The following is a 26,145-nucleotide window of genomic DNA, read 5'->3' on the forward strand; positions in this document are numbered from 1 at the left end:
AACTCTCCTGGGAGGACAACACCCTACCCCCAAGTCCTGCCTCTTCTCGGGCAGGGACCTCGCGGTGGCCTTTGTGGAGGCGCGCTGGCAGGGCCGGGCTCCAGGACCCATGTATCCCAAGGACAGGGTGGCTTTGCTCCCAGGCTCCCCGTGAGATGCCGCCTTGTGTCTCTGTTTCTCCCAGAGGTAGGCGTCTGCAGCTTTGCCCGGTTCTCGGGGGATCTCTTGCCATCGGGACCCCGCGCCTCTGATCCAGCCTTGGTGGAGGTGGCCACAGATGACCCTGTGACTCCCGGGCAGGACGGAGGCCCAACTGTGTGCTTCAGTGCCCTGGGGATGGTCCAGTGCTGCAAGGTGGGCAGGGAGGCCAGGGCGTGGGGTCAGTGCACGGGGTGGGGGGGGGCGGGGAGGAGATGGGGCAGCAAGAGGATGGAAGGCCCGGGGGCTCTGGTGAGTTCAGGCCGCTGCTGAGGATGGGCAATCAGCCAGAAGGGCCTGAGCGCTCCAAACAGCCCCATGCCGAAGGCCAGGCTGTCCAGAGCACAGACAATAGGGCTTGGAGCCGCCCACACCTTTGCCTGAGCTCACGCAGCTGGGAGTAGGCAGGGTTGGGGTGTGAACCTGTTTGCTGCCCCAGCTCCCGTGCTGGGTGGGCCCTGGGTGCTCCGGAGCTGCCCACCTGTGCCCTGTGCCGTCGGGAGCAGGGGCGAGGGCACAGGGCCTGCTTCCTGGCCATGGGGGCTCCTATGGGCGCCGACCCCAGCATTGGGGGCCTGGCTGGTGGCCGGGGTCACGGCGGCAAGGGCAATGCTGCTATGTGGTCTCCCTCAGGTCACGTGTCATGAGCTCTGCCATCTCCTGGGGCTGGGGAACTGCCGCTGGCTGCACTGCCTCATGCAGGGGGCGCTCAGCCTGGATGAGGCCCTGCGGCGGCCCCTGGACCTCTGTCCCATCTGTCTGCGGAAGCTGCAGCACGTCCTCGGCTTCAAGCTCGTCGACAGGTACAAGGTGAGCCGCCGGCGCGCTGGCAGGGAGAGAGGGCATCTGAGTGCCCTAGCAGGCCTCGTGCATGGGGCTCAGGGGGCAGCAGGCCGAGAGTTGGGCCCTGTGGGCGAGACCTTCAGGCCAAGTGAAACAGACCCCTGTGCCAACCTCCTGGCCTCCTGCTGGTGCTGGGCAGTGTTCATGGCCCTCGCCGGGCGCCAGGCCCATGGTCTGCACCCAGTAATGGGGGCTGTGGCTATCAGGTTGCTGCTCTCTGGGAGGGAAGAGGGGCAGATGGTTTTTTTCTCTCAGGCCACGCTCTCTGAGCGCTGGTCAGGTGCTGGGCCTATCCTAACACTTCCTGCATCTGCTCAGGGCCCCTCTGGCATCGCACAGGGCCCAAGCTGCCCCCTCCAGCTTCCCCCCAGTCTGCCAGGCCAGCCCCTGGGAGGAGGAAGCCCTTGCAGGCGCTGGGGAGGTGGCCAGGCCAAGCTTGCGGGTCAATGCTGCCCTCTGCTGTCGCCTCAAGGCGCTGCCCGCAGCAGGGTCCCAGGCCCGTCCAGGGGCCCAGGGACCCAGGGAGAGGGCTTCACCACTGTCCTGGGGGAGGCCATAAGTGGTGGTTTTCTGGTGAAGGTGGGGAATGCCAGACTCCATTTTGGACAGGTTCTCAGGAGGGAGTTTCTGACCTCGCCCCTCTGGACGGGAGGGCCTGCCTCTCTCAGGCTCCTAGGAGTGCTGCCGCGCAGGGACCCCACTTTGACGACTGCTGACCTAGCAGGCTGGGTGTTTCCAAGTTCCAGAGCTGCCTCCCGATGCAGATCTTTTCTGGGTGACTGGGAAATGGGCTCTCCAGTCCAGGTGGAAGCCCCCCCCGCAACACAGCCCTACTGAGGACTTAGGGGGCGTGGGCTCACGCTGCAGGGCACCTGTAGGGAAGGTGGCTGGCTCTGGCTGATGAAAAGCAGGGGTGTCTTCACTTGTGTCCCTCCTCAGGCCTGTGTTCCCCTGACCCGGCGCTCCCCCCTTCTGCACACACCCCTGCCCAGGAAGGGAGCCTGTTCTGGAGCCTCACCCATGTGACTGGAGGGGCTCAGAGGAGGAGGAGGAGGACGGGGGCCCTGGAACCCGGGTCGGTCCCTGGACGCTCTGGCAGTGACCGTGTGCTGATGGAGGGCTGGGCGGGGAACAGTCCTTGCTGTCCCCTTGTTCCGGTCAGTGGGGTGCTGGAAACACCGACCAAGCCTCAGAGGGGTGTGGGGGATACTGGGAGCAGTGCTGGGAAGGGGTATCTAGCACGTGGTCACAGATGTGTTCACCATGCAGACACCAGACAGAAGTGAGAGCAAAGATCAGAAAAGTAAGACCATGTGCAGGAGAAGTTCTGAGTATTTATTGCTCTTAATACAGTGTGAGTTAAATTGAACTTCAGGCATGCGCGGCTTCTAAGTGTTTGCATCGGGAGCCCTGGGGGGCCCGGGCTGGTGGGGGCAGGGTGGTCCCCCACAAAGGGGCTGGGTCTTAGGGCAACACTCTGGCTCAAGTGGCGGCAGCCACACAGCCCAGCCTCTGTCTCTCCCTCCCAGAGACTTTACGCCTGGACTCAAGCGGGGATGCGGACTCGAACCAGCCAGGATGCGGGGGCGGCGTCTGCGGCGGACACCCTGCCCGGCAGCACAGACTCGGGTCTGAGCTGCGGGAGCGCGTCAGAGCCGGGCAGCAGCCTGTCGGAGCCCCTAACCCCTGACGTGGGGAGCCACAGCTTCTCTGTGGGGCCGGAGCTGGAGCATGAGGAGGGGCTGGGCTCGCTGGCCATCCCTGAGAGCCCGCCGCAGCTTGGGCCCTCGTGCGAAGCCATCGAGGAGCACAGGCAGTGGCTGGCGCTGTGCATCCGGGCCCTGGAGCGGGAGGTGACAGAGGAGGATCTGGCCCAGGTGGACGGGGCTGTGGATGCCTTGGCTGGGTGGGGGATGTTCACGGGGCAGCTCCCCGCACCCCGGCCCGGCCTGCCCTGCAGCCGCGATGGCCTGGGGCTGCGCAGGGTCCTGGGGGGCACGCTCTCCTCCCTGCGGAGGAAGCTGAGCACGCGCAGACTGGCCAGGGCGGGGTCGTCCCCCTGTCGCTGGAGAGCGGAGGAGAATTAACCCGGAAGCCCATCCGTCTGTCGCCGTGCACCCCCAGGATCAGCGGCAGTCCTGGGTCCGGTCCCCAGGGTACCAGCAGAGAGTCTTCAGGCCCAGCATGGACGGCACTGGGGACTCTGGGCCTCCCTCGCCCGCCCCACTGGAGCAGAGGCTGCCTGGGGCAGAAGCCAGGCTGCATGCCCCGGGGAAGTGAGGGGCTTACGGTTTGGCCAACCCCATGCAGGCAGGGCTGGCCCAGCCTTCTGAGCCTCAGGCTGCACGCGGTGCCTGCAGAGGCTGCCGGGCAGGGTCGCAGTGACCGAGGCCCTCCGTGTCCCTGACCTGGTCACCTGCTGTCCCCTGCAGTGGTGAGAGCAGTGTGGGCTGCGGACAAGGGGCGCCGCTGGGGTCTCAGGTTCTGGCATTTACGGGGTCGTCGTGGACTCTTTGGACTCCTTTTCATGAGGGCTGGGCCGAGGTGGCCAGCTTATCTGGGGTGTCTGTGTCCCTTTGCTTCTGTCACACGTTTCCTGAGCTGAAGCTTGGGCGTGCATGGGTGTCTGCCAGCTCCGTCCTAGTTCTGTGTGTCTGTGTAGCAGCAGAGGGAAGGTTCCCGGCCCCCAGCAGTGCGCCTACAGCTATGTCTCCCTCCTGGAAAGAGACCAGACAGGGGTGCTCTTACACTCTGGGGCTAGCTTTACAGTCTGGGGGCTTTCCTAAGAAAAGCTGCAAAATACAACCCATTTCGAGGATCTCCTTCCCCAGCAAGCAGGCCTGAAGCTTCCTGTCTGCAGACTCCAGGTAGGAGCACAGGGTCCCAGGCCCGCAAAGCACTGAGCGCAGGTGTGGGCTCCAGGTCAGGGTCCTGGGGGCCACAGGCATCTCCATGACTAGGAGGTCAGGGAGGGAAATGGGGAGAAGCCAGCAGAGGAAGGCTTGTGCCTGGGGAGCTGTTGCCGTGAACACAGCCCCCAACCATCGTTCGTGCCTTAAAGCCCCAACCCTGCGCTTAGAGCTAAGGCATTTGCATTGGGGGCAGAGTCTGTAGGAAGGAAGGTCGGCTGCATGGAGGGCTGGCTCCTGGGGCTCAGGCCCATGGGCCCAGGACCTCCGGGAGCACCCCAAAATGCCGCTGCTCCTGTACCTCAGCAAAGCCACCCCCAGGTTCACAGGGAGGGGTCCTGGGACCCCTCTCTTTAAGGATGGTGGTGGCACCGTCAGGCAGAGCTGGGGTGAATGGGAACCTGCCCTATCCGTGAGCATGGCTTGGACGGGCCCTCCTGCTGCCTCGGTCACGTTACCTGTTTCCCAGTTTCCTTCTGTCTTCTGCAAAAGGTGGGTCTCCAGATGGTAGTGGAGAAGCTAGGATGTGGGGAGGGAGCACTCGGGGCGGAGCCTGGGCCATGGGGGTGGCGGCCTGTCTGCTCTGCCTCCGGGCTGCAAAGGGACAGTGGTTTGAAAGCCAGCTGCTGGAGGGGAACATTGTGAGAATAAAACTTGGAGGAACAGAGGTTCCTTCTGGCATTAAGGAGGCTGGAGGGGTGGGGGGGCACTCTGGGACAGTCCCCGGGGCGGTGGCACACGTTATGTGAGTGGAACTGGGTATCGACACACCATGGCTCCCTAGGGGCCTGGTTTTTGTTAATAAACATACAAAGTGGACTGTATTGCCTTCAAGCTCTGTATCCGTCCCCGGTCCCCGTGAGTCCCACATGGGGCTAAAGATACTCCGCGGTCAAGACATCACGTGTATGGTGACTCCCGAGCCTTCCGAAGCAGCTTCAGCACCCATCTAAACAGTTCTGATGAAGGTGGGTATGGCGGCAGCCTCCTCTCCCGGTGGCCACTCCTCCCTGCCCCCCGGGTGCACCCTGCGGGCACAGGAGGGCCTCGCTGCTTCACCCCCGCACGGTGCCAGAGTATGGGTCAGAAGGTGGCTGTGGGCCTGGTAACAGTCTCATGGGACAGCGGATTCAGACCTTTTCAAGAGGAATGAACTCTCGAAAAGGCTTAAAAATAACCCCAAACATGCCATGCCTTGGCCAAGCAGCTAATGTTGAACCTAAGAGTCCAAATTTAGATCCTATCAAGTTCAAAAGAGCAGCTACACCATTCCAGGGGTGTGCACACGCGCCCACATTCAAGGTCTGAGCCCGGGGCCTTGAGAAGCTGCTTTCGGACTCGACAGGCAGGGGCAGCTGAGGACCCCAATCTACCCGGGAAGGGACAGGCCCATCTTCCTGCAAAGAACCAGCCCCTTCGAGCAGGTCCGTCTAGGCAGCAGGGATGTGTGCCCGTCACTTGTCCCAGGCTGCGAGGCTGGAGGGCACACTGGCCCATCTGCTTCCAGCTCTGCGGAAGCATGCAGGGGAAGGCTGAGCAGGAAGGGAAGTCGGGGTCCCCAGCTCCGAGTTTCCCGGGAGGCTCTGGCTGCCACAGCACGTGGCTTGGGGGCAGCACTCTGGGGCAAGGGCACCAGGACTTGGGCTCTGCGACTGTCTGTCCAGAGGGGCCAAGGCCTCAGCTGAGTCCGAGTACCCCGGGGAAAGCCGATGGTGGGGGGAGGACATCAGGGCTTCCTCGGGGGGCTCTTGAACTGGACCCAGGGCTGCGGAGGCCGCTATAGCCCGGGAGGACTCCCCCTTGCGGTGGGGCAGCTATGCATGGACAGGAACCGGGTTTCAAGGATGCCAGGGGATCGCACACTTGAGGCCCTCAGAGAGCGAGCGGACGTCACAGGGTGACTGGGGGTCATGGGCAGAACCGGCCAAGGCGGCTCCCACTGCCCTTCCCAGCACCACCCAGCAGCACCTGGACTCACGAGCACCCGGAACACCCACGCTATTTTTGAACTCTATTCTTGGGCACAGACGCAAATGAAAACAAGCTAGTCACAGGTTTAAAAAAGCAATTTTCCAAAAAAACTTCCAGGGGCCACGAGGCGGTCAGTCTACCTGCACATGTTGACCCATGTGACCCGCGGAGTCGCTCACCAGAGGTGGCTCAAGGGCGCAGCCTGTGCCCCAGCTGACCTGCAGCCGACCTCCACCTCCTGGGTCAGAAATGACCCCAGGCACCCAACGAATGAACCAGAAACACCATCAACGAGGCTCCCTGTGAGGCCAGGCCAAGTTGCGGCTACCCTGAGCCTCTTGACACGCTTGTGAGGTTCTGGCCACGAGGCCAGGCCCAGTGTCCCCTGTCCTTGGGCCGCTCCTGCACATGGGCCACACTGTGCTGCTTCTCTGGCACTGTCCCCTCCCTCCCGCAGCTCTCTGGCTAGACTGCAGCCTCAGTGTCACCTCCCAGCTGTGGTGAACATAGGACCTTCTAGGTCCCACTGACATGCTGAGCACCGTGTCACGTTCCTCACAGTGCTCGACCTCCCATTTGTAAGCCTGTGGCGTGGGTCTCTCACCGGCCTGAGGTCCGCGGGGACCAGGCAGGACACCGAGTCCCGCTTGCTACCAGCTCCCTGCCCACATGGCACATGAAGACACACTCACCTGCTCCTGGAACAAGTAGCCGATCGAGCAGAGGGCTTCTGGGCTGGAGGATCCTGTCTGAGGTGGATGTCCCTGTCTTTTCCCTCATTTGGACTTTTGGCAACACATGGAGATTCGCTGTCTCTTGCCACACCAGCTAGAGTGAGAGCAGAACTTCAGAGGGAGTGTGCCGGACCCTTCCGTGAGGACGGGCTCCTTCTGCCGTTGAGCCCTCAGGCCGGCTTGGTGCCTTCCTCCTTCGGGCCACGTGGGGGGATGCTCCCGGGGGCTGCACCGGACAGACGGGTGAGCCACAAGCTGGGGGACAGGGCTGGGAGCACGGGGGTCCTGGGAAAGAGCACTGTGTGGGGCCTGAGTGTGCAGAAAGGGGCTCTTCTCAGAGAAGCCACCTTGTGTCACGGGCAGGACCCGCAGGGGCTCGGTCGCCTGCCCAAAGCAGGAAGCGCGGAAGAGGCAGGGAAGGGCCAACACCCCTGCGGCACCACCCGCCATGCCCTCTGCTCTGGGGCCACCCTCCCCAGCCCGTCCCACCCCCGCAGCCCTCACTCATGGCCCCCACCGCATCCAGATCCAGGAGCTCCCGGCACAACCAGTGTAAACCACCGGACTGGCATCGTCCACGCTTAGGAACGTCCCACAGCCAGGGGAAAGTTCACCGGGTCGTGGGTGTCTTAGTCCCGGGATTCCCGAGGAGCCTTGGACATGCGGAGTAAACCCTACACAGTTCAGATTTTTGGGAGCGCTTTTGAATTACGTTTTCATTCTTAAAATTAATAAATGCCATCAATGCACGTGAAGAAAAAGCCCAGTGGGGTGGGGGATGTGCTGGAAGCCCAGCTGCAAACGAGAGCATTCTCCCTCTGAACCAAGCAGGGGCTCCTTCCTGCGGGGACGCAGGATGCCCCCCCACCTGCTGGGCTTGCAAGTGCACAGCGCACGCAGGGGTGAAGCGGAGGCGTTAGGAATCCTTGTCACACTGGCTTACTCCCTTTCCCAGTTTTCCAAGGTCAAGGCTGTGCCTGAAGGGATGGGAGGCAGCCAAGGTGGGGCTGGTGTTTCTCTTTATGCTAACACTACCCATGGCACTTTCCTCCGGGAGGTCCGGAGGTCGGGGCTCCACACTGTCGCCTGGGGGGTTTGTCCTGCCGGGGCTGGCACGCAGAGGATGAGCGGCAGAAACAAGGAGGGCCTAGATCCGAGGCCACGAGCATCCACTCCCTGCGCCTTCCTGCGGCCGCACGCCCACGAGACCCAGCGGGAGGCCTCGGCTTCTGCAACAGCGTCTGCCCTACGAACCATGCACTCCAGGATCCATAGTCACCCGTGTTTTTCCATCCTAGAGTTGTCACCGTTGGAGCCGCGGGGCAGTGGGAGCTGGTGTTGGGCCAAATGCTGGGAAAGCAGGCAATTTAAGGCAAATTGTAGTACATTTAACAAAACCCCATACACAGAACGCAGTACAGTGCATCTCTACTCTTCAGGTAGGTAGGTAGGAGACGCTCACCTGGCACACGGCGTTCACAAACGCAGGCCTCCAGGTGGCACTGTGGGCAGGCTTGGCTCTGCGTGAACTTCCAGAACGGTGCCGGTGGCGGAGTGGGCAGCCGTTCCTCCTAGAGTTTCCCTCAGTGAAGCCCCCGGATGGGCTGTGAGCGGGGTCTCCGCAGGAACACTGATGCTGCCACACCGGCCCTGCCCTTCGTGTGGTCCTCTGGGCGCTCAGCCCTGGGCGTGCTCAGGGTGGGCACGGAATGCTGCATCGGGTCAGAGGATAACCTGCCAAATTTAGTTGTTTTGAATGGAGTGAAGAAAAAGAATATTTGCAAGAGGTCCAAAGGTAATTCTTTAAGATTCTAGAATAGAAAGATCTGTTTTAAATTGCTTCGTAAGCAGGCGAGTTCTAGCAAGAGCTCAACTTCAAACAGGACAAACGGTGGGGGAACAGCCAAAGTTGTGCCCCCGCCCGCCACCCGCAGATCACAGCCAGAGTTCTGTCCACCCGTCAGCATGGGGAGTCTAAAAGGTGTCCGGGCTCGCCCAGACTGCCTGGCTGACTCCCAGGGCAGGTCCCCAGTCCCCCAGAGGACTGACAGCTTGCTGGCGACAGCTGGCAGGGACCGGCGTCTGAGGAGGGTAGCAGGGTGGGCAACGGCGGGAGGCCCCCAGTGTCACCCAAAGCTGCGGAGGCCATTCCTGGAGGAATAGGGGCGTGTGGGCACAGCTGGGTGCAGGCACTCCCCCAAGTGCTCCCGGCCCGTCAGTGGCAGGACAGATGGTCTCTGGCCCCGGCTTCAGGGCAGAGACCGTGGGTCATGAAGCGGGGCCTCCCAGCCTCCCGGCTTTGTCTTCCTCCCGGGTGGCCACTCTGACGGCCTCTGGCACAGCTGACCCAGAGCTGGGGGAAGGGGCCGTCCAGCTCTTTTCCGCCCTGCGGCAGACGTCAGGACAGCCTTACCAGACTACGTGTGGTCCCCACGGGCCCTCAGGGAAGGGCTGTTCCCACAGGGAAACAAGCGACGGCGGCTGCGGTTGGCTGGGACTCTGTTCACTTGGGGGAAATGCATCAGCTTTTAAAAACACAAAATAAAGTGAACTCACGGTTAATAAAGAAAGGCCCGGAAGCGATAGGCCGGGAACAAGGGCGCCTTGCTGTGACAGAAGAGGAGCCGCTGGAGAAGGGACATCCTCCCCACGGCATGGCGGGTCTGGCTCCGCGGCGCGCCGGCCCAGCTCCACTCTACTCCACACCCTGCCTCATGCTCCGGCACAAAGTGGCCCATCACATGCCTGTAAGCGCTGAGACGCGACACGTGCCAGCTAGTGAACCGTCTTCATGAACCAAGCGAGCTCCTTTCCTCAGGGGACCTGACAACTTTCTTGTCAGCGCCCAGCAGGGCCTCATGAACGACACTAGAGCCCAACGTCCCCACACGGGGCTCTCAGCCCCCTGAGCTGCAGCACCCCCCCACCTCCCAACCAGGACTGGCGGCCCTGACGCCAAGTCAGCGACACACAGAACCCATGCACCAGCTCCCTCAATTTCCAGGGACTGTTCCAGAACAAGGCCCCTAAGGCACATCAGACCTACCTTACAGAGAAGACAGGACCAAAAGATGAGAGACGGCCCAACGCTGGGAAAGGGTCGGCCAGAACTCGCTCTCCAGAGAAAACCCACCACTGCTTTCTTGAGGCAAGGCTGCTGGTCCCAGTGAGGGGCAGAGCTGGTGGCCTTGAGTTACATCATGAAGCAGAATTCTCACTGAGCTAAGCACAGAATCCTGCCTGGGAGATACCCTCCAGGACTTCAATCTGCTTGGACCATGTTCCTCCCAGATGGCCCCGCCTGGGTGGCTCAGCCTGGGGCCTCTGTAAAGCTCGTCGGGGGATCGGACTGAGGCACCCGTGTGAACCACTGTCCTGTCCCGGCATTGACATGTGTTGAAATTGGGACCCGAGAGCTCAGCCCATAACCCACAGCCCTGGGGTAACACAGAGCACGTAGCATGCTCATTGCTGGCGCTTTTCTGGGGGGGGGGGTGGGGGTGTCTCTACCCTTCCCACATATACATGTGCATCGTGGGGCTCCCCCAAGCCACGGCCGCTGGACAGCACCCGCAGGCCCCTTTCTGGAAAAGACCGCAGTGTGACGGAGAACCTCGGGGGTCAGGACAGCAGACTCCCTACCTGCCCCTCCCTCTGGCGCCCTCTAGTCGCAGGACTTGGGCAGCGCCAAGTGTCAGTCCTCAAGCTCTGACCTCAGAACTGCATGTACGGCCTCCCTCCCTCACCGCATGCGAGGGCCGCGCATGTGTGCGCGCACACACACGCATACAATCGTCTCTGCGTACAAAACACTTTTATTAGCTCTGAAGCTGTGTTTCAGGCGGTGTCCACACAGCAGGCTCTTGGAAATAAAAGCCAATTATCAGATAGTGAACTTCAAGTATGGTTTGGATTGGCATCGCTGGGCTCTGAATTTAGGGGACTGGAAATCTGACATGATGATTCGGTCTGAATGTGGAGGACAGAGCTTAACAGACACCCAGAGCAAAGACGGTTGTCACCACACCGGACCCTCCAGCCAAGGCTCGCGGGAGTGAGGTGGGAGCCACGCGTTGGCCGTGTGGGCCGCATGCATCCCGGGGGCGCCTCCCCCCCCAAGTCTCACTGAGTCCATGTCCGCCTGTCCCCAGGATGCCCAAGTGAGGTGATCCTAAGAATCTTGGAGAGTATTTTTGGATCTCAGAAATAAAAGAATCTGACTTATTTTTCTTTTATCTAAGAAGTAAAAAAGTTAGAAGAATACGGACGCTGGAGCTCACTGTACATCACCAGGCTGAACGAAAAGTCTCAGACCGTTTCTCTATAAATAGAAAAATATTTCCAGGAAAAGCCTACATGTGTCCTTCTATGTAAACAGTAGAACTAAGAAGAAAGATCTTATTTTGAGGAAGTTTATTGTTACATTTTTGCAATAATAGATGAGGCACGACTATCTCCTGCTTCTCCAACAACTCAATAAAAAAGACAATAATCAAGGATAACAGTGAAGTTAAAATAAAAAAAAATACAAAAGCCAAAGGTTTTGGAGACAAAAACAACTACAGTCTATGTGTGGGAAAGCTGTGAATGGTTTTAGCCGAGCCTTGCAAATAGTTTCCTTCCCCAATTCCAACGAACCCCAGAACTTTGAGCTGGGGTCTTCAGAGACTGCCCCCCCAAGCGCCAGGGACCCAGGGCGCAGCGCCCGCCCCACTCTCCATGCAGCTCAGCACACGCCCCCAGCCCCTGCTGCTTGTGAGTGTCCACTGTGGGCTCAAGGGGCCGGAGCATGGTGCACACGGCTGGTGGGGCAGCGTGGCCAGCGGCAGCTGGTGAGGACCCGACAGAGACTTGCAAGGAGGGTGCACCACGCTGGGGACCGGGCTGGAGGGACCCCAGACCTTCCTGAGGGAGCCTGCCAAGAGTGCTCCTTTTCCTTTAAGCCACAGTCATCGGCACGGAGCCTGGGTCACATCCGTCAGTCTATGAAGCAGAACAGGAACAGCACGGTTCTTTCCCAGCCAAGGGAACCAAAACGCCAACATCCACGGACACAAAGCCTTGAGCACCGAAAGAGAAAGGCTCTCACGTTGTTCCCTCATTAAGAACACTGATAACAAGGATGACTCAGGAGAAGGTTGTGCTCCCTCTCCCTGACCCCAGATGGGTCAGCATCTGCCTCAAGACTCGCGTTCCCCTTGCTTGCTGGAAAGGAGCCAGGAGGGAGATGCGACCGGGACACAGGACAGGGAAGAGGGCGCCCGGGGATGGGGGCCTCACAGCTGTTACTTGGCCACAGTAATGGGCCGGTTAGCGGAAGCAGTCCCAGCACGGAGGACAGACCATCCTAGGAGAGGGACGCATGGCGGGACCAGCATGGGATGCAGTGTCCTGAAGCCAGGGAGAGACCTGCACAGAGCTAAGGGGCCAAGTGCACAGAGGGGGACATGTGTCCGCCCATGCCCACACTCATGGGCTTGGGCAGCTTCTCCTGGACGAGAGTATGTCCGGTGGTATTTGCTGGTGACATGTATACACGGATAGAACAGAGACCTTGGTAAGAATCAAGACCTCAAGCACAGCTGAGAGTGGGGACCAGCTATCCAAAGGCATCGGGGTGGCGGCAGTCTGCAGAAACTCGGAGAGTCTGGGCTTTTGGAAAGGTCAGCTGTGGCACTTACAGAGGTCTGCTAGGAATCCTGCCAGTGTTCAGAAGCCTCAGAGGAAGAGGAAGCGCTCTAGCACCTTCCACAAGGAGGGAAGGCAAATACAGCCCAGTGCTGGTGCTGGAGGGGCGGCATAAGAACAGACCCCTGCGAGGCCAGGGGGAGGATGGGCGGGTGCGTGTAACAGGCACGGCCCCCGCCAGCACACAGGCCGTGGGGCATTAAGGCAAGCCCACGCCCACCCTCTAAAGCTGGGGGCCCCTGGCCGCATCTCGGGTGCCTGGACCAGGGTCTCTCAGAACCGGCACCAGGTTCTACAAGGCAATGCATGTGCTCTGGGAGGGGCACGGAGACACCTGCTCTCCCGCAAACCACCATCAGGCCAAGCACTCGGGCTCATCTGTCTCACGGAAGACTTGCACATTAGAGGGAAAAGCCACCTGCAAGGCCAGCTGTTTGTGTTGTCATTACCGAGTGTGTGTGTGCGGGCACGTGTGCACACCTGCCGCGCACACACAGTCCTCGATTAAATGGTGTCAAAGAAGGAATACAGAGAGAAAAAGCTGTGTTACTAGGTATTACGTGTTAATACCAAAGTGACCCCTTGGATTCTCAGTAGTTTGACTACGCCCCGGGTTCAGTAGCTAACGTCCGAGTGTCCGTGTCCCTGGGCCTGAGTGCGGCGGCGTGGCCCGTGTGGCTGGCGTGGCCAGTGCGGCGGCACTCCTGAGCCCGGTGCCGGTGGCACGGGTCCGAGAAGCACCCTGCGGGCCCAGGGAGGTGGGACAGCGGCCGCCGAGGCTGCTGCGGGCGGTGGAGAGGGGTGTCCTCTCACTGCAGCATGATGTCCTTCAGGTTCTCCTGCAGGATGGTGTCCTTCACAGCGTGGAACACGAAGCGGATGTTCTCCGTGTCGATGGCAGTGGTGAAGTGGTGGAAGAGCGGCTTGCTGCGGTTCCGTCTCTTGCGGTCGAAGCCCTGCACCAGGAAGCGCTGCACGTCCTCCAGCCTGTGCGGGTCGCCCTTGAAGTCTGGGAAGTGCTTCTTGATGCTCACGGTCTTGACCTTCTCCACCAGGAGGTCCATCTTGTTGAGGAAGAGGATGATGGAGACGTTGAAGAACAGCTTGTTGTTGACTATGGTCTCGAAGATGTTCATGGACTCCACCAGCCGGTTGGTGCGCCTGTCCTCCATGAGCACCTGGTCGAACTCGCTGGAGGACACCATGAACAGGATCGATGTGATCCCGTCGAAGCACTGGAACCACTTCTGGCGCTGGGACCGCTGGCCGCCCACGTCCACCATCTTAAAAGGGATTTTTTTAATAACGAAGTCATGTTCCACAATGCCCTTGGTGGCTTTCCGTGCCAGCAGAATGTCCTGCTTGCTAGGAAAGTAATTCTGTAAAATATGGGAGAAGGGAGAAGTTGAGCAGGAGAAGAACCTGGGAAAATAAGGATCAAGAGTCCGACAGACTTGGGCAAGAAGCTGAACCAAATGCCCAAAGCCACTGCCATCTGAACCACCAGACGCTGGCCACAGAACAGAAGTGAAGGAGGGAGCGGCTTGCTTCAAGCGTGCAGAGGCTGCCCAGCCCGAGGCAGGCTGCTGGTGTCCCCCCTGTCCGCTGCGGCCAGACCCTCACTGTGTTCCTGTCCACACCCACCTCTTTACTTCCTGACTTCAAGAGCGTGAGCGTTCCCAAACCTTACTGGGAACCAACCTAATCTAGGTTTGCAAAGCTGGCTAGAGTTAGTTGGCCGTATATGTAATGCGTCATTCTGGGAAGCCTTCCACAACCAGGACGCTGCCCAGTTAAAACCTTCTGCGAGCACTGTGCAACCATGTGAGCAGCAGACCTGCTAAAATCCAGACAGGGACAAGGCGGCCTCGGGGTCCAGAGACTGTGCACATGGGCACGGGGGACAGAGAGACCCTGGCTAACGCTGTAGGGAGGGGACAGCGATCCGCACGAGAGGCCCCCCCCCCCATGCAGGAATGATCCAGCTACTTCAACGCTGGGAGAAAAAGACAGATGAGGGGGAAACCTACAGAGTAGAAGACATTTGAGAGATATGACCCAACTGCAAAGGACGGGCCTTACGAGGGCACGGCTCCAACCGTGCACAGAAACATGCTAACGAGCGCCCCAGGTAGATGCCCGAGTGGACTGGATGGCAGGCGAACCTGGGGCACATTGCGGTGTCTCAGGAGCAACACCGGTGACAGGAGCAGGGGCCTGGACGGAGCCGTTACTGGCCCAGGGGCATGTCCGATGGTGTGTGTGTGTGTGTGTGTGTGTGTGTGTGTGTGTCCCATCACAAAATGTTAAAGGAAATCCTCTGTTCACTCACACATCCCTGTGTCCTCTGTGGTAGAGCGAGAATGGGAGGTGGAAACGCTCGCAGCGAGCACGGACATGCCCTCCGCTCTGACACAGTCGGGAGCTGAGTGAGGGCAAGACGCCACGGCCCCGTCCGCAGTCATCGGACGCGGGGCACCCAGAGATGCTGTGCGCACCTGTGTGCCGGGGGCCACTCCAGCCTTCCCACACGCGCTTCCTGCCCCTGGCACGTGGCTCTCGGGGTGCGGGGTCTGGGGTCTGTACTCACCAGCTGGCCGATCCGGTCCAAGTTATCCAGAAAGTACTTCACCGATTCACCCTGCCATGGAGGAAAAACACGCACGACTCAGTCTTGGTGGAGAGCTCTGATTTGGCGACCAGGAGATCACAACGGATCACCTGAGTGTTATTTCATCTCTATATAATGGGAAGGCAGAGAGACTAAGCGCGTACAGGCATTTTTAAAAAGTAAAAACACAGTCGAAAACATTTTTAAATGTGGTTTCCCTAGGATTCAGTTCAGGCTGTGTTTTTAAAGCACCTGGGTGAGTCTGGTGACAGGCAGGGTGCCGGCCCCTATGACTGGGCTAACTCTCCCTTTCCAGATGTGTGCACTGGCCGGCTCCCGAGCCAGAAGCTCCCGTGAGCACTCCATGAGCAGTCCTGTGTGGACAGAGATGGCCCAGGCCACTGCAGACATGGTCTCTAGAGAGGGCGAATCTTCTACAACAGAACTGGGACCACACACTTTCCAGGTTCTGGAAACGGGCCTAACATTCCATGGCTACTCCCCACGTCCGTATGACCTGATTCATAGCCTTGAGCAAGGAGAACCTTCCGGCTGGATTCCTGTGGTGGAACAGCGAACCCACCGCCCCCCTGGATGCCTTCTGCCCTGAACGCAGATACAGACACTGGTCTCCACCCAACGTGCACCTTACGATCACCCAGGACCTATCTCAGGAAAAGCGTTTAGAGGGCGTTCAAACACGGACTGAAGGGAGTGGAACAGGGAAAGGGGTGAGTGCACAGGTGCGGCGATTCTCCCCGCAGAAGTGGGACGCAGGTGAGTCCTCACACCCCACACAGAGTCCGCACATGGAGGACACGGCCTCCCACAGGCTCCCTTACATGGCCCCAGGCACAGGCACACTGTGGATGCCCACATGCGCTTGCACAGAAGCGGGCACAGGACAGGCTGACGCTCTAGACTGTCATGGAGGAGACACCATCGGGAGACATGGCATTACGTACGGCTCAAGTCTGTGACGTTATATAAAATAACAGAGAAAACAGATACAATGACAGGAGCAGTCAGCCTCCGACAGGCCTAAAGGAAGACAGTAAAGAGGCAGCTTCCTTCGATGGGAGTCAGCTGTCCTGTTTTATGACGACAGCCTTTGGAGCATTCGCAAAAGAGCATTTTTAAGAGGGACAGAAACACGCATCACACACACACTCGGGCACAGGAGTCAGCTGTCCTGTTTTATGACGACAGCCTTTGGAGCATTCGCAAAAGAGCATTTTTAAGAGGGACAGAAACACGCATCACACACACACTCGGGCACAGAGGAAGATTCCCAAATGCAGTTCTCCTCCCCAAGATCGGGGTGTGGTAGGTGCAGTCTGCTCTCTGCTCTAGGGACACACTGGCAGGGCAGGCGGCACCTGGAGCTCCAGGATGGAACCCTCAGTTCCCGGCACCCAGCCGCTGCCACTCTGCCAGCCGCCCCCTTCGGCGCCTGTCCCGTCCAATGCCAGCTTGGGCGTGCAGACAGCCATCTCCGCAGCATGAGGCAGCTGGTCTGCTCGTCCCACTGCCTCCCCTGCAGGACAGGACAGCGTGAGGCAGCTGGTCCACAAAGAGGTTGAGACAAACCCATCCGATCCGTGACTTCCCCCAGAACCCCATCTCTCTCAGCCCCCTGCCTCCTGGCCAGAGACTCTGCAGGTGCAGGAGAGCCGATGAAGTCGCCAGCGGTGTCTGTGCGCCTGGAGGCCAGCTGGTGGCAGCCCCTCCCAGCCCAGGCCACCCGGGGCCGCTCTGAGGTGTGCCATGGTGCCAGGCAAAAACAGGAGGAATGTGCTCCCTGACCAGGGCTCGGTGGAGGATGAAGTCACGGCAGTGCCGATGGCCTGGCCAACGTTCTGTCACCATGGCGTGACAACTGTCCTGGGGAAACACCGAGACGTGTGTGCTCACCCCATGGCACAGGTGTGAAAGGAGAAGTGCTCCTGAGAACGAGCTAAGGATGAAGTACGAGAAAAGCGGGAAAGTTTTTATGTCCCAGTATGAATGGAAAGATCCCTAGTGAGCTTGAAGTCAGGGTCGCTCCACCTGTGCTTCAATGTTAGCATCCTTTCCCTCCTTCATAGGTACAGGAGTTATCTGGGATTCTCTCCACTGCCTACAGGCGCATGAGGAGGGGACCCAGTCTCGAGCCTGGCTGGGCTCTTCTTGGTGCTACCTCGTGGGTCCACGTGAGAGCTGTTCCAGAGCTGTCTGGCCACGGAGCTCTCTGTCACGGGGGGGGGGGGGGGGGCGGCCAGTGGGGAAGAGGAGGGGAAGCTCGTTCAAACCAGCCCCGCCAGGCTGAGTGGGAACTGTGGTTGGGACACTGTGGCTTGCCGTCAGGGACTGGGGTGTACGCCATCACGTTCGACACGCAGCCTACGGAATGATCATTCACACGGGCTTCAAGGTTCCCAGAGCATCAGCCCCTTAAAAGGTCCAGGTTTAAATTCTGATGGATCTCCAACCCTGGGGGATGGAGTCATGGCGAGTGGCAGGAACGAAACTGCCCCCGTGGGATGAACCACTCAGTGCCTGCTGCGGATGGACTGTGCCCCCCAGCCCCGTCAGGTGCTAAAACCTAGCCCCCAGGTCCTGTCATCGAGCAGCGGGGCTCTGAGGGATAGAGTCCCCATGAACGGGGTCAGTGCTCTTATAAAAGAACCCCCAGAGCGCTGTCTCATGAGGACACAGCGAGACGACGCTGTCTGTGAACCAGGAGGGAGCTCTCACCAGACCCTGAGTCTGTGGGCACCTTGACCTTGGGGTTTCCAGCTTCCAGAATATTTCTCACAATCACAGGCTAGGTTATATTTGCCAGCAGACCAAACCAATGAAGACAGCACCTTGACAAAAAGAGTATCACATGTGGTGAAAACAGTCTCGGGGTCCCCTCGGTAGTCACTGCAGTCATGTGGTCCGATGAGAAAGAGTATGACAAATGGGCTTTTTCTAATCCTACCTGGTCTGAAAATCTAAGCCACTTCTTTAACACCATGGGTGCATGGATCAGACAAGACAGAATCTGCTAGCCCACGCACAGAGGCCACCGGGCACATGCTCGATGTCACACTACTTTCCCGACCCAACTCCCAGCAACACGTGCATTTTCATCACCACCAGCTGGATGGGTCTGGGGTGCTCGTGGTGGAGAAGAGGGCGGATCAAGCAGCAGTGAGACTTCCTGGGGTGCTTGCAATTGTGACACAGAGAGGCAAACGCAGCCAAAGATAGCAGGCAGGGCGTGGACACACCACACCTGTAAAGAGAGTAAGCTTTTTGGCCAGTGGACTCTCTTCTTCACAATGTCTTCCCTGGAAGCATCCATGACCCACATCTGCCGCGGACACATCACATGTGGCGGGCTTGCTGCTGCTTTGAAGCTTCTGTCCCCACAACCAGACCCAGACCCCTATACACCCATCTGTCGTGTGCTGGTGGTCCCTGCGTTATGAACGGTCCGTTACCAGCGGACCTTGTGCACCTCATCCAGCTAATTCAAGACCGCGAGAGAACAGACTCAACTCTTGCAGTGCCACACAAGACCAGGCCATCAAGATCGATATTTCAGGTCGACTGGTCACACCTGTTTTCCAGCTAGAAGTGAGACACGTTCTCCACACCCTTGGTTCAGGTCCTGGTACTTGCTCCCAGTGCCGTGGGCTGACAGATGCACAGCGGAGGTGAGGGCGTGAGGAGTACCCGCTGGGTGAGAACCACGCGAAGTTGAAGGCGGAGACGGGGACATCAAGGGACAGCGGTGACAAAGAGAAACAGGAATCTGCACTTGGGGCTGGTGCCCTTTCAGTTTGCAAGTCTATCTTGGCACGCACGAGCTGTCCCTAAAGTTCCTGGACCCGGTAAGTTGATTCTGTGTTCCAAAAGGGGGTCAGTCACATGGGATGGAGACACGGGCTAGTCAACGGTGAGCCAGAGGACTCGCAAGTTTACTTCCCTCATTTAACATAAAAAAATTACAAACACAAATTTTAAAACTGCTGTATATTAGGAACAACAACGATGTATTCGAAAGGTCAGATTTTCCTTCTCGTTACTTAATAAATATCAAATTTAAGACAGAACTTTGGCTTTATCCAAAAACCAAATGTTGTTTGGCTAACTAAACAACGTTTGAATATAGAACTTCTACAAATACTTAAAAAAGATGATCTAACTCCCAAAAGAAAACCCTTCACTTAAATTTGGGATTTGCCAATACCTATGACATCTCACGGGGTCTTGTGAGAGTAAATGGTATCATAGCTGTGACAGTACGGAAGAACATAGAGCATCATATTAATACACATCATACAAACGGAGATTCTCAAATTTTAATCTGGATGCCTATAAATTGTCTGCTGCTAATTTGTAATCCTAAAATATTAGGTACAAGATTCACTATAGCAGCTCCACAATATCCAAAGCCCAGGGAGAACCCAAGTGTCCACAGACAGAAGGAAGGCCGGCTGGACAAAGCACATTTTCTTCACGCGGGGAGTCAGACCGGCTGTGGAGAGCGGATGCCTGACACACCGCTATGTGAGAGAAGGGGCAAAAGAGGAAGTCTCTTGTGTATAAGAAATGGTGGCAAAATTGAAACAGTCGCTATTTGCTTATATTTCAGCAAGGAGACACCGAAAGGTAAACCAGCAAGGGATACAGGTGGAGAGGAACAGGGCAGGGAGAGCAGGGGAGGCACAGGGTAGGACAGAGACATCGCGGAATGCATTTTGACTTTGGAACAGATTAACACAGACTTTGGAACCCTTAACATAGCCATTCAGGATGTCCCTGTGCTTGTGAAGCCCCCCACCCCAGTTCCCAGGGACAGCTGCTCCCTGCCAACCATGATTAAGACCCCAGGAAAAGGTCCAGAGTGCCAGGCCCCACTCATCTGGGATTTTTCTTTCTCTTCAACTTTTAGGTCAAATTCACATAATTAAAAATGCATAATTAAAAAAACAAAATTTTTAAAAATTACAACCACTCAGAACTGAAACCAAACTACAACAAGCGAACCTAACAGTGTGTCAAGTGGGGGCAGAGCCCGGGACGCTGGTGGCCTTGCACTTCTGCCCCAGAACGTGCGGGTGTGGATAAAGCCGGCCCAAGGCTGGCTCACGCTGGTGGCCCTGCCTTGCCATTCAGGATGTCCCTGTGCTTGTGAAGTCCCCCACCCCAGTTCCCAGGGACAGCTGCTCCCTGCCATCCATGATTAAGACCCCCGGAAAAGGTCCAGAGTGCCAGGCCCCACTCATCTGGGATTTTTCTTTCTCTTCAACTTTTAGGTCAAATTCACATAACATAAAACTAAGCACTGAAAGGTGTGTAGAAGGCACCTGGCTGGCTCAGTGGAGCATGCAACTCTTGATCTTGGGGCTGTGGGTTTGAGCCCCACACTGGGTGTTCAGATTACTTAAATCGATAAAACATAAAAAACCCATACAATTCTGAAAAGCAAGTGTATAAATACAGTGGCATATAAAGTATTCACAGCGAGGGGCAACTGCCCGCTCGACCTTGTTGGAAGACACTGTTGTCCCCACCGAAGGCAATCCCGCGCCCAGCAGCGGCTGCTCCCCCTGCTCCCCTCAGCAACGTGCGCTCTCGTGGTTGACCCACGTCGCAGCAGCTGTAAGTGCCTCCCTCCCTTCCCCCCCCCCCTTCTCTGAATACCCCACAGCAAGCATGCACCACACGGTGTCCGTGCACCTGTCAGCAGATGGACATCTGGACTGTCTCCAGCACCTGGCTGCGGCGATGAACGGTCATGCGCAAGTTTGAACACCCATTTTCAATCCTCTTGGGCATATGTTCCACCTAGCAGTGGAATTTCCGGGCCATACAGCAATTCTATGTTTAAGTTTTTAAAACCCATGGCACTGTGTCCCGCAGTGGCCACACCCACTGGCATCCACATCAGCAAAGGTAAGCAGCCTTCCGTCCCCACTGGCACTTGCTAGCCTCCGGATGTTTAAATTAAAAAAAAAAAAAAATTATTTGACAGAGAGAAAAAGAGATCACAAGTAGGCAGAGAGGCAGGCAGAGAGAGGGGGAAGGAGATTCCCTGCTGAGCAGAGAGTCTGATGTGGGGGCTTAATTCCAGGACCCCGAGATCATGATCCGAGCCGAAGGCAGAGGCTTAACCCACTGAGCCACCCAGGCGCCCCAAGCCTCTGGGTTTTTAACTGGAGCTGAGCTACTGGGTGTGAAGTGTGTCTCACTGTGATCTTGTCTGGCTTTTATGGTGATGCTGTCTGTGCGTTAAGAACTTTGCTGGTGTACGAGGAGCTGCTAGGCTCATTCCCGAAACAACTCCTCCAGGTTAGTAGTAAGAAGTACAGACTCAGCCTGGACGACCACAGATTTCGAGTCTTCCTTTTTTTGTGGTGGTCCCTGTGATACAAATGAACTAGAAAGAAATTCCAGAGCATGATTTCAGACATTCTTTCCTCCAGATAAGAAAGCGCCTACCTCAGGGAGTGAGGGAGGCTGGGAGTGGGGGTGGGGAGAAAGAGGGCTCAGAGAGTTCCTAAAGGGTTCCATTGCACAATCCCATCTTTGTGATCCCACATGTAAAGAACCTCCAAGTCGTCACTCCAGCCCTCATGACAAGACAAAAGCTGAAGAAGCTGATAATCGACACCCCTTCTTAGATCCAGCCCAGATCTGATGTGATAGGGCAAACCACTGCCCTCCACCTTGGAGAGGCAGTGAATACAGAGACTTTCAGCTTCTTGGGGACAGACAACATGGCTGGAGCCAGCCATTGACACATTATGCCAGACTTTCACCAGAAAATGACAGCGCCCACTAAAAGGCAAAAATCACAGTCCAAAGAGACAGAGCAAGAATTGGAGCCAGACTTTGATATGGCAGAGGGTTTGGAATGAACAGACTGGGAATTTAAAATAATATGTTAAGGGTTCTAGTGGAAACTAGATATATGTTAAGGGTTCTAGTGGAAAAAGTACATAACATGCAAGAACAGAAGAGAAATGCAAGCAGGGAGAGGGAAACTCCTTGACTCATGTGGAAATACTACTAGAAACCAAGAAGAAATCACAAAGTACATTAGAAAATATTTGAGGGGCCCTGGTAGTTCAGCAGGTTAAGTGTCTGATTTCAGCTCAGATCATGATCTCAGGGTCCTGGGATGGAGCCCTGCACTGGATTGTGCTCAGCAGGACATCTACCAGAGGATGCTCTCTCTCCTCCCTCTGCCCACACCCATGTGCTCTCTCAAATAGATAAAATCTAAAAAAACAAAAACAAAACAACAACAACAAAAAACCCCCAAAACTTTCAGATGTAGTTAATGTATAATTTAGGGGAGAAACCTCTACCTCTAAATGTTTGTATTAGGGATGTAGGAAGTGCGGAATCACTACATAGTACACCTGAAACTAATATAACACTGTATGTTAACTATAATGCCATTAAAATAAAAAATATTAGAAAAGAAAAATGATCCAAAATCACTGACTGAAGTTTCTTTCTCAAAGGGCCTAAAAAGGAAGAGCAAAGAAAACCCAAGGTGAGTAGAAGGAAGGAAATTAAAAAAACCCCACATATCACTGAAATAGGAAATGGATGCACAATGAAAAAAATTAATGAGGCCAAAAGTTGACTCTTCAAAAAGGCCAACAAAATGTGTAACATTCTAGCCAGAGTAATATAGTAAGAACAAGGGCAATCACTAGCATTGACAGTGAAAGGGGAGTTACACTACAGACCCTACAGACATTACAGAGATAGTAAGAGAACATTATGTACAACTTCATGCTAACAAACTGGATTTCTTAGATGAAATGGACCAAACTCTTTAAAGATTTTAATTTACCAACAGTGAAACCTGAATAGATCTATATTTAGTTAAAAAACAAAACATGAATTTGTTATAAAAAATGTTTCCCACAAGAAAACCTGAGGCCCAGTGGCTTCATTGGTGAATTCTAGCAAACACTCAAAAGAGGTGATGCTAATCTTGCACAAACTTTCAAAAAAACCAAAGAGGAAGACTACTTGCTAATGCCTTTCATGAGGCCACCACAACCCTGACACAGAACTGACAAGCATTACCAAAAAAGCAAAACTACAGACCAAAGCCACCTTGCACAGACACAGTATTCTTCACAAAATCTCAGCAAGTTGGGGCATTGTGATTTATGGTAAGAAATGTATATTTGGTCTTCATTCCCTGGCAGGCAGAGCTCCTAAAAGCCTTGGGATTTTCCTTGGTGATAAAGAGATAAAGATATCTTTTGTAATTCATAACAAACCCCTTTCAACCTCACCTGTGTTTACATTAAGGGGACTTTTGGAAAGCTCCCAAGGACAGGGGCTGGTCTCCAGAAGAACCAACCTTGGTTTAGAAGACTAACTTTCAGCCCCACCCCGACCACTGGGGAAGGGAGAGAGGCTTTGAAGTTGAATCACTTGCCAATGGCCAATGATTAATCAATCATGCCTAGGCAATGAAACCTCCATAAAAATCCCTGATCTATAGGATTTGGAGAGCTTCCAGGCGGCTCAACAAAATATCTCCATTTTTGGGAGGGTGGTGCACCCCAGACTCCACAGGAACAAAAGCTCCTGTGCTCAGAACCCTTCTGGAATGGCACTGCCCTGTGTATCTCTTTGTCTGGCTGTTCAGTTTGTATCCTTTAATACCCTTTGTAATAAACAGGTTAATCTAGTAAGTAAACTGTTTTGAGTTCTTTGAGCCACTCTAGGAAATTAAACCTAAGCAGGGGGTTGTGGAAACCTCTGATCTATAGTCCATGTTGGGAGGCCTAGCTAGTACAAAAAAAGCAAAAAAGCAGGCAAATAAAATAAAAGGCATAAGAATCATAAAGGAAGAAATAAAACAGTGCAGATTGCATGACTGGTTGCTGCTCTGTGGACAGTTTCTCTTTCTCTGGGGAAGTGCTCAGGAGATGGCTGGGTAACATGGTCAAGTGCATATTTAGGCTTCAGAAGAAACTCCCAGGCTATAAGCCAGGATGGCCGCGCCATTTTCCATTCCCACCAGCAACGTGGGAGAGGCCTGGTTTCTCCATGTCCTCACCACCTTTGTTTGGTAGGGCTGCTGCTTTGCTTTTCTGGTTTCTAGCATGTATCTCAGCATGGTATTGCATTTCCCCTAATCTGCAACGACCCCAGTAGCTGGTGATGCTGAGCATCTTTCCACGTGCTTCTCTGCCATGTGCACATCCTCCTGGGGGAGATCTGCTGATATCTTTTGTGCACTTTCCAGTTGGATTGTTTTATCATTGTTGAGTTTCAAGAATTCTTTATGTATTCTAGGGAAGGATCTTTGGTTAGATGTGTGGTTCACAAATATTTCCCATCTGTAGCCTTACAAGAGGGTCTTTCTGCAGAGCCAAAGTTGTCATTTTGAGAAAATGAAAACTGACTTTTTCTCTCCAAAATGATTTTTTTTCTCTTATGGGTTTCGCATTTGGCATCACGTCTAAGAATACCTCACCCAGCCCCAGGTCCCAGTTGCTACTACGTTCTTCAAATTCTCTATTTTATGTTGAAGTCTATGCTCCACTCTACGCAGTACCCAAGGTCCTGAGATTTAGTCCCAGTTCCTTTCCTTTTTCGGTCAATGGATCTCCAACTGCTGCAGCACCACACGTGAGAGGCTAGCTGTCTTTTGTTGGACTGCTTCTGCACCTCTGCCCACATCGGTTGGGCATAATTGCGTGGTGCTAGCTTTGGGTCTGTTCTGCTGGCCCACGTGCCCATCTCTCCACCAGTACCACTGTGGGGATTACTGCACAGGCCTGCCAGGTCTCACGAGACCTGAGACACCAATGGCTAGCACTCTATTGTTCACTTTCAAAATTGTTTTGGCTATGCTTGTGCCTCTCCATACAAATTTTGGAATCATCATATTTATATTTGCAGAAGTTCTGAGATTTTAGTAGGAACAGAAATCCATATATAAAGGTGGGGAGAACACCGTCCCTCTGGTGAGTCTCCTAATCCAGAAGCGTGATCTGTCTCATCTGTTCAGATCTTCTGATTTAATGAGTGTCCTGTCTTTTTTTTATTTTTTAAGATTTTATTTGATAGAGAGAGACACAATGAGAGTGGGAACATAAGCAGGGGGAGTAGGAGGGGGAGAAACAGGCTTCCCACAGAGCAGAGAGCCCAATGTGGGGATCGATCCCAGGACCCCAAAATCATGACTTGAGCTGAAGGCAGACGCGTAACAACTGAGCCCCCTAGGCACCCATGACCTGTCATTTAAAAAATATATATTTATTTATTTGACAGATCACAAGTAGGCAGAGAGGCAGGCAGAGAAAGGAAGGGAAGCAGGCTCCCTGATGAGCAGAGAGCCCGATGTGGGGCTTGATCCCAGGACCCTGGGATCATGACCTGAGCCGAAGGCAGAGGCTTTAACCCACTGAGCCACCTGGGTGCCCCTGCCTGTCATTTTTAATCCCGTAAGTCTTCTACGTGTTTCGCTAAATTTACATCAAAGTATTTCCCCTTTTCCTTGCCCTTGTTAATGGTATCGGCGGTTTAAATTTCTGTTTCCATGTGCTCACTGTTAATACACAGAAATAACGTTCATTTTTTACCCGTGTCCCCTAGCCTGTCTGAATCGATTTCACTAGTTCTGTGACTTTTTGGTTGATTCCTTGGCATTTTCTATGTCATCTGCCAATAAGAATTTTTTGGATCTGTGTGCCCCAGGCTTCCTTTCTTATATGTGCTGTCTTACTGCAGTAGCTAAAACAGATTTTTTTTTTAAAGGTTAAAATCCTCTTCATTGGAAACTGTAGAACACCGGCACAAAAAATTCAAGACCAAATAACTGGAGAGATGTGCCATGTTCATGAATTGCAGAAGCCTCAATATTGTTATGATTCCAGTTCTCTCCAAATTGATAGACTCAGTATAATGCCAATCAAAAGCCCAGCAGGCTGTGTATGTGCGCGCGCGTGCGTGCGCACACGCAGAAAATGACAAGCTCATTTTAAAAACATATTTTTAAAAAAGTGACCTAGAGTAACTTAATTTTATAAAAGGAAAACATCTTTACAATGCCTGATTTCAAGACCTTCTATGAAGTGGGAGCAAGAGTGGGACTGGTGAAAGGAAAGCCATACAGACAACAGAGGAGAAATGAGAGTCTGGGAACAGGAGCTCCCGTAGAGGCCGAGTA

General features: G+C 55.3%; 2 protein-coding genes across 7 annotated transcripts in view; one reads left to right on the plus strand and one right to left on the minus strand.

Moving 5' to 3' along the window:
• AMZ1 (archaelysin family metallopeptidase 1) overlaps positions 1-4,764 on the plus strand; it is a 30,286-nt gene extending 25,522 nt beyond the window's left edge. For 4 of the 5 annotated variants that reach the window (XM_082714229.1, XM_082714232.1, XM_082714233.1 and 1 more), the window contains exons 5-7: positions 185-354; positions 832-1,008; positions 2,571-4,280. In XM_082714229.1, the coding sequence (XP_082570355.1) occupies positions 185-354; positions 832-1,008; positions 2,571-3,128 (905 nt within the window). In that variant the 3' untranslated portion in view covers positions 3,129-4,280. Of the gene's footprint in view, positions 1-184; positions 355-831; positions 1,009-2,570 lie in introns of all 5 variants that reach the window. The other variant, XM_082714231.1, reaches the window with a different exon arrangement.
• Positions 4,765-11,053: 6,289 nt separating this feature from the next.
• The window catches only part of GNA12 (G protein subunit alpha 12), a 99,857-nt gene continuing 84,765 nt past the window's right edge, over positions 11,054-26,145 (minus strand). For both annotated transcript variants that reach the window (XM_082714178.1, XM_082714179.1), the window contains exons 3-4: positions 14,934-14,984; positions 11,054-13,722 (exon numbers count right to left, since the gene is read on the minus strand). In XM_082714178.1, coding sequence (XP_082570304.1) covers positions 13,153-13,722; positions 14,934-14,984 — 621 coding nt within the window. In that variant the 3' untranslated portion in view covers positions 11,054-13,152. The remainder of the gene's footprint in view (positions 13,723-14,933; positions 14,985-26,145) is intronic.

This window comes from Mustela nivalis (genome assembly GCF_964662115.1).
Source record: "Mustela nivalis genome assembly, chromosome: 19".
Classification (NCBI taxonomy): Eukaryota; Metazoa; Chordata; class Mammalia; order Carnivora; family Mustelidae; genus Mustela; species Mustela nivalis.